The sequence below is a fragment of the Periplaneta americana genome, chromosome 7 (assembly GCF_040183065.1).
Source record: "Periplaneta americana isolate PAMFEO1 chromosome 7, P.americana_PAMFEO1_priV1, whole genome shotgun sequence".
Taxonomy (NCBI): Eukaryota; Metazoa; Arthropoda; class Insecta; order Blattodea; family Blattidae; genus Periplaneta; species Periplaneta americana.
The window spans coordinates 172,744,065-172,756,692 of record NC_091123.1 but is presented as its reverse complement, the minus strand read 5'-3'; the positions used below and the strand labels follow the sequence as shown (position 1 = coordinate 172,756,692).

General features: G+C 33.7%; 1 protein-coding gene across 1 annotated transcript in view; it reads right to left on the bottom strand.

Annotated features, from left to right (window-relative positions):
- Positions 1-6,889: 6,889 nt before the first annotated feature.
- LOC138703732 (venom protease-like) overlaps positions 6,890-12,628 on the bottom strand; it is an 80,420-nt gene continuing 74,681 nt past the window's right edge. The window contains exon 8 of the mRNA XM_069831858.1: positions 6,890-10,955. Coding sequence (XP_069687959.1) covers positions 10,800-10,955 — 156 coding nt within the window. The 3' untranslated portion in view covers positions 6,890-10,799. The remainder of the gene's footprint in view (positions 10,956-12,628) is intronic.

Below are 12,628 nucleotides of genomic sequence, written 5' to 3'. Positions count from 1 at the left end.
TCTGTGATTGTTTTCACAAGAAGAGTTGGGTATTCCATAGTATACTGGAATTTAACATCTCCGTTTCGAAACTACGTATGGGCACGTTCCTTCAGGTCCCGCTGTATTACCCTGAAGATGGAATCTTGTTTAGTTTCGAAACGTTGGAGATAATAAGTTCCAGCAAACGAGAGAGTAACGGAAATATCTTCTGAATTGAGAAGCTTGTTTCAAATGTTCTACTCCACGAGCGTTTTAATAAATAAGAGAAAAACCATATTATGCCTATGATATAAAATTTTAATTTCATGTACTCCTTTCATCTCATGGCAGTTTATTTCTCCTTCTTTATTTTCACGTAACTTTCAAATTTTTAACAAATAATAAACGTCAGTGTCATTCAAGAACATAAAGAATTTGAAGATGTGAATAAATATCTTTTGAGACTTAAAGTGGCTGTAGATGATAAATAAATAAATAAATAAATAAATAAATAAATAGATAGATAGATAGATAGATAGATAGATAGATAGATAGATACATAGATAGATAGATAGATAGATAGATAGATAGATAGATAGATAGATAGATAGATAGACAGACAGACAGATACTTACTTACTTACTTACTGGCTTTTAAGGAACCCGGAGGTTCATTGCCGCCCTCACTTAAGCCCACCATTGGTCCCTATCCTGAGCAAGATTAATCCAGTTTCTACCATCATATACCACCTCCCTCAAATCCATTTTAATATTATCTTCCCATCTACGTCTCGGCCTCCCCAAAGGTCTTTTTCCCTCCGTCGTCCCACTAACACTCTATATTTATTAAGTAAATAAATAAATAAATGAATAAATAAATAAAGAAGTAAATAAGTAAATAAATAAATAAATAAATAAATAAATAAATAAATAAATAAATAAATAAATAAATAAATAAATAAATAAATAAATAAATAAGTAAATAAATAAATAAATAAATAATTAAATAAATAAGTAAATAAATAAGTAAATAAGTAAGTAAATAAATAAATAAACAAGTAAATAAATAAATAAATAAGTAAATAAATATATATATATATATATATATATAAATAAGTAAATAAATAAAGAAATAAAGAAGTAAATAAGTAAATAAATAAATAAGTAAATAACCAAATAAATAAATAAATAGGTAAATAAGTAAATAAATAAATAAATAAGTAAATAAATAAATAAATAAGTAAATAAATAAATGAGTAAATAAATAAATAAGTAAATAAAAAATAAGTGAATAAATAAATAAGTAAATAAATAAATAAAGAAATAAGTAAATAATTAAATAAAGAAATAAGTAAATAAATTATAAATAAATAAGTAAATAAATAAATAAATAAATAAATAAATCCATTTTAGTATTATCTTCTCATCTACGTCTCGGCCTCCCCAAAGATCTTTTTCCCTCCCAACTGTTCTAAAGTATTTAACGTAGAGCAATGTACAGGAAACTCTCCTTACCAGAATGGATGTCTTTGATCACACGATGTAATCACGATATCCAGTTTGGTCACACAAAGTTTGGTAGTTAGATCCGTTATTGTTAGTCCAACAATTAAAAGAGATCCGGTAAAGATTTTGAGCGATTTGAGTGGGAGAATCGGGTGTTGTGAACAGGTTGTGAAAGACGATGGAGAGGGAAGAATTTTGAGTAGCTGGTATAAGCGATACTTCTGCCACAGGATTCAAGAACTGCTGGGGAACTGTGTACATGTAGTGCGGCCTTGAGGGATTAGAAAGAATGTAAGTATATGGCGAGAGGTGTTACCAAGTGCAGTAAATGTGAATAATGGTGCAACAGACAGTGACATTTGTATATTATTGATTTAGGGAAACAAATATTGAACAGTTCTATACAAGTGGAATATTTAAAATTTAAATTAATGATAAATGTAGTGCAACTCAACAAGAAATCGTTTTAGAAATAAAGAAGTGCATAAATACCTCGTCTGTGTGATGTGATTTTAACTTCTTCCAGTTAAAAAATATAACAGGACAGAATGGAAGTCACGAAATGCGAATTGACGGTGAATAGGGCTGCAGCTATAAATCACGCTGTGAAATAATCGTAAACATCGGATACAACAAATCAACCACGACAGGAAAGTTACGTGCACCGTGAACTTCGCAGTCTCTTCGTGTTGAACGTGTAGACGCGCTAAAGAATAATAGTAATATGCGTTACAAGAGCGGTATGTTGAAGTTTTCATGTTCGAGGAAAAGTTTGAAAAAGCGAAACGTAGTTGAGCTTTTTTAATTTCCGAGAATTGAAAGAAAACATACCGCTCGTGTATCGTACATTATTTTGTGCGAAGATCGTTTATTACATACCTGAAAGAGGAATTTCTAATTAGTTGCAATGAAATCTCCATCTTGGTTTCTGTTCAATGACGGCAAATTTGCAAAACAAAAATATCTATCTTCAACATTGTTGCTTTAAAATGTTTTCTATGTTTACTATACTCCAGCAGGCCTTGATATACGTCTGTCCTTTTTTTCCCCAGTCTATGATGAGTCTGGAATCTTGTTGATTTTTTTCACGGTTTCCTTAATGTTACTTGCATCACGAATGCAGTAACTTTAGTGGAGTTGTAGAGTTTACTTAATTTTTGCAAATATTTAAAAACAATAATTAACAGTGCAATTTAGGTGAAATTGCAGTGGTCAGTTTCCAATTTATAATTATTACTGTATTGAACGTCTCTAAAAATAATATGTTAAAAGCCTAAAGCAGTAAAATCAATATGTCCCTTAAGCGGTAAGCAGAGGGAAATTGTTATGTGTGTTAGGTTGGGAATACTGAATGTGGAATTGTAGGGCCCTATTCATAGACATTCTTAGCGCGGGCTTCCGGTGGATGATCAGCGAACTAACGTTTTTCGTATTCATAAACCAATGTTAGCGATATGATATGATATGAATCCTGTTTAGCACGCTCGTAGCCTGGGCTAGCGAAATGTCTATGAATAGCACCCTTAGACTTTCCGCGGATTGGTTTTGTGCGGAAACAAAGAAAATACGCACGATCTCGCACAAATAAAGTTACATAGTTGAGGTTTTTTTCCAGGGTTTTCTCTCAACCCAATATGAGCAAATGCTGGGTAACTTTCGGTGTTGGACCCCGGACTCATTTCACCGGCATTATCACTTTCATCTCATTCGGACGCTAAATAACCCAAGCTGCTAATAAAGCGTCCTAAAATAACTCACTAAAGTAAAAAATAAATATACTGCGCCAGAATACGTTTACACAGATAAATAGCTTTTATTAAAAGTATGCCATGTATGAACAAGAAAATATTTAGAAATATTAAGGAAATAATATTCTTTATTTTTAAAAGAATTTGTGGTATTATTTAAATCGGTCAGTTATAGGATACATTTGTAAAATTATAATAATATTCTATATAATTTATGTTATCTCAAAGCAATAAATTATGGGAACAGACTTAGCTGATGTATAATTACACAAATCGAAAGCACGAATAAATCATTTTAATTCTAACGTTAAAACATTTCGTTTAAGTCGCAGGTATGCAGTATGGAGGGAGCACGAGGTACCATACCCTCCTTCTTTGCCAACAAATGTAAAAACCTGGGCCTAACACACAGCATTGTGAAGGAAATAGCCATTAGTGCCCTCAAAGGATCGGTTCAGATATCGAGAAATCATTTGTATGGGAGTGATAATTAAAATTTTAAGTTATCTTAGCCGACGGCTGTTGATTGGTTTAGATATCAATGCCAATCATCCGTACTATTATTTTTCTCGCGGTATATGGCATTCAAATCATTCTAACCTATCTGTAACTGTAAATGAGCACAAACGCTACTTAGGTGAAAATGTTTCGGACATTTTGCATATTCGATTCCCTAACCGTTTCAAATGTATATCATTTTACCTTTTAGGTGTGTTTCCAAATTATATGTAATACGCTTTGTCAAATCTGGCAACCTTTTCATAAGGGAAGCTAAATTTATTATTATTATTATTATTATTATTATTATTATTATTATTATTATTATTATTATTATAATGAAGTGCAGTCAATGTCCAAATGGCATTATATTAGTTATGCATTTAGGGTATTCAATAAGTGAAAAAACAAATGACTGTGACAATATAATATGTTTGGCCCTGTACTATATTTTGTGGACATAATTATGTTGGCGATCTTGAACATTGTTACACATTATCTTTTTTTTTTTTCGTTGTTGGTAACTCTATAGCATCTATTAGATGCTTTATGGTTGTGCTAACAGATGGAGTTACTTGTCAACAATGTGACGCAGAAACGTGTGTTCAGGTTTCTGCCCAGCGACAGTCCTGATGTATTTTTTTATATTTTTGATGATTGGTTAATTAATATTAACCCGGCACACTCACAATCACACTCACATTCATACAAATTTTCCAGACTCTAGACACCTAGGGAATTCCTCTCCAAAAAAAAATTTACACATTATCTACTACGATGAAATATAGTATATGTAAAACATCCTAAACTAGTTGTAAAAGAAATGTGTCCACTTGTAGTATTTATCCACTGCTTCAACTGTGGCCAGTCATAATGATTCATGTAGTATAAAGTATAAAACCTGTATAAATATATCTTAAAAAGTGCAAACAATGTGACATCAGTAATATACCTAATATGTGGATTTATATGTTTAAAGATGATAAAGCGAGTGTTTTGGATATAGAACGCTCAAGAAGATTAGTACAAATTTCAACATCAATGCTTGAAAAGAAAGTTGGTAAGATGATTCGGGTAGATAGGAGAATTCGAGATATGGCATTAAAATTTCATGTCAATGCGGAAACTGTGCATTCAATTGTTCGCTATGCGTCTCAAGATCGGTCTCGGAGGAACTGTAAAACGAAAATAAATAAACGAGGTTTTAGGATATTCTGAAAAAAATCGTTATTTTATTGAAATAACTAACATGTGTTTGGATATAAGTGTGATGGATGATGAAACGTGATAATATTTACATCATTTCCAGCCCAAGTCCCAAGTACACAATGTACAGGGACATCATTTTATTTTTACTTCAATTTTTATTGTACCTGAGTTTTTGAATGTACTTCACTCTCACCCCTTCTACTAATGGAGTTCAACTGTCTTCCACACAGAACCAAGGCCGCATATAATAAACAGTACTGAGTTAGTGAGTATAGTACGTTCCAGAAATATGTTCGCGTTTTCCAGTTACAAAAGAGTTTTCAATATTGAATCATATTTTCGCACAGGTACTGTCGTTCGTTTGCCTACGTCGCATCCCAGTTTCCCCACCTGTTTCTGCCCGCACTCTGTAAAGGCTAGTGGCTGGGATGTCTTAGCTCTTTTCTGAAAACATTAAATTTCTGTTAGGAATTGGACGTCTACGTAATATTGTACAACTGTTTAAAATAACTTAAATAAAAGAGTCTCGTTAATAATTAGCTGTCACGTGATTTCCCCCCTTTCTACGACCCTGCGACAAAACCATTTGGACGGACAGTAGATAGCATGTCTGAGTAATTTTATCTTTTCGGATCGGGCAGAAGTAAAAATTGAATTTACAGTACGTAAGGTACTCTTTTATAGACTAGGTACAGAATTATTTCAATATGAGTTACTAGTACGAAGGACGAAACTGGTAATTGGAATTAGGTACAATAGTCTATAGTGCGATAATATGCACATTAGAACTGAAGCCTGTATCGAAATGAAACGGCCACCATTTTCAAAAACGTGTTTAAATATCCATATTATGATTATTTTTCAATTTAACTTCATTCTCTATATTGTACGCTAATGTTCTATAGACAGTATAATAGGCACTGCATAATGAATACGTCCGCATGGATAACTCAGTTCGTGAGGGAAAACACTTCTTGTTAATACTGTACTGTATTTTGATTAAACAAAAACCTAATGAAAATTATCAAACTCAAAATCGCGATATTTCCTAGTTTACGTAAATGGATGAATTACTTTTCTTCCCTCCTGTACCTAATAAAGTGATTTGTTTGTATTTTACGCCAGTATCATCGAAATACAGTCGTGAAAGGGGGTAGGAAACGGTGTTTCTGGTTCTCAACTGTTAATCCAAAGGTATAGCCAGGTTAATATTAGAAATTTTAGTAAAAATAAAATGATGTCCCTGTATATTATTCGAACATCGTTTTCCACTTCTAAATCCACGCCGTTCTTCACTTAAATTTGTTACTGAATCTTCGATCTTGTTTTCAGTATACTAGGAAAGTGTCGCATCATTGTTGGTATAACTTCAATATATCTCAATGCACTTAATACTTTCATATTAATCAAAACTATACTTTCGCCGCCTCATCAAACTCAAGTAATACTCTTGTCCGTGACTTGTTTTATTTCTTTCCATTTCGACGCAATGGTATGTAATGTAATTTCATAAGCAAAAAGGATCAGGGAAATATCTACCGTGGCGGGCTGCCGATTCGACGTCACGCAAAGACAGGAGATACCCTTATTTTTCGAGACGGAGATGATAATGAAAGGGGGGATTATGGCTAGTGTTGGAGGGATGGCGAGGAAAATGGGAGAACACAAAGAAAAATCTCAAACCTTGACTTTGTTCACCGTAATTAATACAAATTCATTAGCAGAGCCGAGATTTGAATGCAGGTCTCCGTTCGTTGTAAGCCAATGTACTTCCAGCTGAGCTGCCATGTTTGTAAGTTATCTATCAGCTTCATTAATAACGTATTCAGATGTACGTTTGTGTATTATGACGCGGTGCAAACATAGTTCAGTTTGGTCCGCGAATACAAAAATATTAATGTGAAAGTGAAAATAAAATACCTTGTTCTTGTATAATATGACTTCTTTTAATAAACATACTCGTACAAATATAATATTAAAATATACACATACTGTTTATTTTTGTTTTTAACATACACATAAGTTACACCGAAATTATTAGAGAATTGGTTCAGAGTTCCACTTAGTGGATAAATACTGGACGTAGCCCTACTGAATGCAAAAAGGATACCGGAGAATTGAAGCTCGGACAAGTTAACAAATGAAACACAGCCTAATTCGAATTCACAGCCAAAGGGCTACCACGCCCCTGCTGGTGTGTTCGAGTAAAAAAATTAACTGAATCCTAGATTCTCGAAAAGAAGTTACTAACACACAGTGCTTTTTTTCTGGTAGAACGTACCTTTTTGCTTTTTTTATCATGGAACCAAGAAATGTCTTAATAATCATGTTTTAACATAATTTTTCCTTGAACTACACTTAGGCCTAGGTAATCTTAAAGTTGGACAAAAAGGAGTTTAAAAACGACAAAATTCCCGTGAACTGGACAGTAATCTAATCATCTGCCCGTTCGCTATAAAATACGATATTCTTCACAGAGTTCTACCACCTTTTTCTCCAGAAGAAAAGCACTGCTAACACAAAAATGAGTTTCACAACCTTTCAGACAACACTGCTTAACATTCTATTAACAGTCACAAAAAGTCTTTGAGTTTATTTCATCGAGTTTTGTAGAGCCACTGAACTGTTAACAACTCAAGTCCATACTTAAAAACATCACAAGGATACTCATAATATGCTATTATAACTGAGTATAAATTAGTAATAATCATAACAATGAAGGTGATGACAGTGATGATGATCAGGATAATATATAGATCATCTACCATTTTTATACGTGTAATTTCTTTGAAATACTACTCGGTCCAAAAGGTTTCCGGAATATATAATTTTTCACCGAAGTGAATAATGTTATGTGGTATATTTCTGTTTCTGGTGTTGGCATCATTCTTAACGTCACTTACGTAGAAGTTTCATGATCATTGTCATTGTTGTGTGGCAACCGGCTGTTGTTTGTGCGATATTCGTTCGTTGCATTTCAGAATAAAGATCCTATGAGTATCAAAGACGACCAGCGCTCCGGTCGGCATTCAGAAAAACATTAAACCTGGTTTTCTTAATTGCTACTTCACCATAAGCTTCTTCAAGCATTCTTAATGTCTCTGAAGAAGATTTGTGCAAAAAACACCAAATTTGATATTTTACCGTTGGTCTGTATCCCGCAATGCAACGAACGAATATCACACATACAACAGCCAGTTGCCATACAACAACAATAACAACTTTGATCATGAAACTTCTACGGAAGTGACATCATGAAGCATGCCAACACCAGAAACAGAAATATATCACATAACATTATTCATTTCGGCAAAAAAGAAATATATTCCGAAAACTTTTTGAATCGAGTATGTAGGCTTATAAGCATTTCAACCAAATTCTAGATAATTTATTTAGCTATTTTTATATAAAGCATGATTATGCATGTCGACAGATTCTTATTTATTTTAGCAGTTTCTTTTGTAAATTTCTTTACTTAACAATAAAAAATCTTTAATATAGACTAGAATAAAGAACACATGCCTGCATTTTATCGATTCGTGAGAATATTCTACTTTCTCTCTCTACACCCGAAGTCTGTAATAATGAAGGTGGTTGTGTGAAAACAAAATACACCGTGTCCCGCTTAAAACACCAATAAAAGAAATCGCTATAACTGAAAATATCTACGCCAAAGAGAAATAAATGTACCTAGGTTTGGTAGTGTAAATATTGAAATTTATGTAAAAATGGTTGTCATGGAGATCGAGAAATGAATAAATTATAACAAGCTTTTAATTCTGTGAAGCTAGAGCCATGTGGAAGTTTGAGCGGTTTTCTTAAAGACAACTTTTCGAGACAATGGATTGGTAGTGGATCCGAGACCATAGCTTGGCCGCCAAGGTCACCAGATCTAACACCCTTGTACTTTTTATTATGAGGATTCGTAAAGGATCAAGTGTATAACACCAGTGGTTACCACTATGATTTAAAGCGCAGAATTCGCATTGCGATTCAAGAGGATATCATTATTGATATGCTGGGACATACCTGGATAAAGGTTAACAACAGACTTGACATCTGTCGTGCCGGAGATTAAAATTGCAACTCTTAATGTATAGTAAATGTTGTTTTAATTAAATATGTTTTTCATTACAGCTATGAATTTTTATTTTACAGTTTGTTATTGTTTATCGAGTTCTCAATTTCCTTGACAACCATTGTTACATAAATTGCAGGATCTGCACTACAAAACGTAGGAACATTTATTTACTCGTATCTTTGGCAAATATATTTTAAATTACAGCCATTTCTTTTATTGGTCTTTTAAGTGGGACATGATGTTATTTGCAACCATATTCCAAAGATACAGTAATTAATCCTTGAGAATGATTAATATTTTTCTATCTCGCAAATAAATTTGCTGCGTAATAATATTTTGTTAAATTCCAAAAGGAGCAGCTTTTCAAAATATTCACGTTATTAACATATTCTAAGACTCAGTAAGTAAAATTAATACACTTAATAAATGATCCTATATATTTCAGCAGAGGTCTCCAAAAAGCGTATCGTCATTCGTGCTCTCGATGCTGCCCGCCGAACACAGTGTGCTGTAAGGCTAGAGAAGGGGAAGAGACTCGTACCTCATCAGATGGAAGCGATCAGTGGGGGATCTTGGCAACGGTCTGCTTATGTTTACAACTAATATCATCAATAGAATAAGAAATATCATACGTTTGTATATTATTTTGACATATATGAAGCTGGAGCCCCGTCTGTTGCTATTGACACAAGCCATTGCAAAGTCAGCCTCTTCTGTTCTATGGTGCCTTTCAGTGCCTGGAAAAGATCTTCTCCAGTTGTATTTCGTAATTACATCTAGAAGACATTCAGACACAGTAAAATGTTCATTAACTCTTCGGATGAAAATGGCTAGGTGAGCTTTGTCATTTCTATCTGTGCTTTCGTCCAATGCAAGTAAGTAAGCTACAAACTGGTTAATTGTGGTTTCGACTTCAGATTCGATTATATTTACAATCTTGAAATTCTTTCTCTGAACTGTAATTGAAAACAATTTAATTTTCTTAAACTTTGACTTTGTTCTGGACACGTCTTGTAACATCCTGTATGCACGATCTTACAAATGATGTAAAGGGCTTAATTGATTTTCCAATATTCCAAGCTAGAACATAGCTAGCAAGAAGACTGAGGACATGTGTGTGATTTGTGTTTGTATTTTCTTGTTTTATGTTTATCAAAATATTTGTAGGCCTACGCTTTTCACCTAAAATTAAACGAAAAATTATGTTTGTCATGCGGAACTGAGTGTAAACGTATTGTAATACACTGATTATTATATATAACCAACAGTTATACAGATAGCCACAAAATAAATTATTTTCACACGTCCAACATGCCTGTATTGTATGATATTCTTTGTGAAGAATCTAGTAGTGTCTTCGCATGATGAATTTTAACACACCGTTAAAAAGTTTCGAACAAATTAAGCATTTCACATTCTCCTCACTAACACAAAAAATTTCTCTTCCCATTCATCCTTGAATGTACTATGTCTGTGGTTAAAAGACATTGTGAAACGGTGGAACACTTCGACCGACACAATGATAATAGCAATCCGCCACTGCTCTTCGTTTGCGCATAAATATTGAGTACAGTACAGGTGGGGATGGGTGAGGCGGAGCGCGCTCATTACGTACTGGCTTCGGTTCCGTTCAGGGGCTTACTCGCGAGTACGCTTTTGGAGACGTCTGCATTTCAGGAACATGGGAACATGGTGATGAATGAATGATAATGAAGGAGATGCTGAGAGAGCCGTGACTGTCAATACAATGCAATTCATAAAAAAGTGGTCTAAACTTATAATATAAAATGTTCATTGTTAGATGAGATGTGTAGTTATCCAGTCCAGGAACACAGGAACTTTAGTATACACTCCCGGATAACCAGGTTCAGCGCACTTGAATCCATACGACACGACACCAATCAGGTAAAAAGTCTCACCCTTCGGCCACATTAGTGGGCCTCCAGAGTCTCCCTGAAACAAAAAAATTCCACCATATTTAGAGAAGAATTCATTTGAAATGCTTTACTTTACTAAACTTGGCAGGCTCTTAGAATGGTCTCTCATAACAACAAATACACGTAGTCGTTTCTGATACATTATTGGTCGTTTATTCCCGCGTAACATTTCTGGGCGTATAGTCCCGTCGCTCTAATTTCCGGCAGCCAATCACGTTCCTGATCGGCTACATTTAAATGTGTGCGTCTTGTAATTCGCTGATGAAGACGTCATACATTTCCTAAGGCTCGATAAATACTTAATATAATCGCCCGCCATTTTGGCTCTTTCGTTGGCGTTCGCAGAAAGCACACGAGGACAATTATTTGCTGAATTACAGTGCGTTTGATTTATTATCATAGGAGGTACATGATAATGTTTAACATGGCAAATAGATCCCTCGTATGGTAGCTCGGCAACGAAAGAACAAAAATGGCCGAACGATACTACCTACCTAGACTTTATGGAGCCTTCACTTCCCAAGACGTAAGCAAAGAGGAGGAGTCACGCCGGGAATAACAGCGTCTCGACTATAGTAAGACTCAGCACAGTACAAGCAAGTCAGTGTTGAAAATGGACGTGCATTTAAAATAGTATAGGCCTAATAAATATGATTATAGTAGAAGTAGAAAAATTATAAATTATAAATACAAATATATGTAAATATAAATATGAAGTTGTAAATTATTCATTAATCATTATTATAATTGAGCTCTCCTATGGCAAAACATCACTCAACCAGCTCTTATAATTCTTGAGAAAATTGCACCTGAACTTAAGTTTAGTAGTGTCAACATAGGCTGTTCATTCGCCCCTTAAATTACTGGTGGCTAGGCAAATCTGTAAATCTGGTTCGACGTTATGAAGTAGGGGAGGAGTGGGTGCAGTGAGACACAAAATATTAAGACATATGTATGCAAGTGAAATTTCAAGTATTTTTAAAATCAAGTGCAACAGAAATATACATTAAAACATGGAGTACAATAATACATAAACAAAAATGTTAATAGATAAAGGACATAATATACAATGCGTGTTTGTCAAAAAAATGCAAATGTCTCACTGTTCCCATTCAGGATGGTACAGTGAGACACCACTGTGTCTATTAACGAACATTGAAATGATTTACATTTATTTCAAAAGAAAGGAAAGCTTGCTGTCTCTTTATCTTGACATGTTCTGCAGGCTTATTTAGAATCATTTTGATGTCTGACTTCGAAACCATTGAAACATCTGGAACATTTGGGAAAGTGAATTTTCCATGACATTTAAAACCTATGCGAAAAAATGAAATGCATTTTTGGTGACAACAAAGCTTATAATTATAAGAATTTAATGTAATTCTTTATTATTTTTTAACATTTTCTTAAGTTTTGTGAATAATTTTTTTATTTATGAAACCATTAAAACGTAATGTATCCATTATTTTAAGCTACAGTCCCTAAATTGGTTACTAGTATGTTCATTTTTAATGTTAGTTACTAGTAAATGTATTATAATTACAGTTTGTTTTTGCAAATCATTGGTAAATGGGAACAGTGAGACGTCTCAGTGTACCCTTCAATGGCATGTCTCACTGTTCCCTTTACGCATAGTTCATTTAAGAATGACGCCATCACTTCAAAATTAAAACAAGAAAGACGAAACTT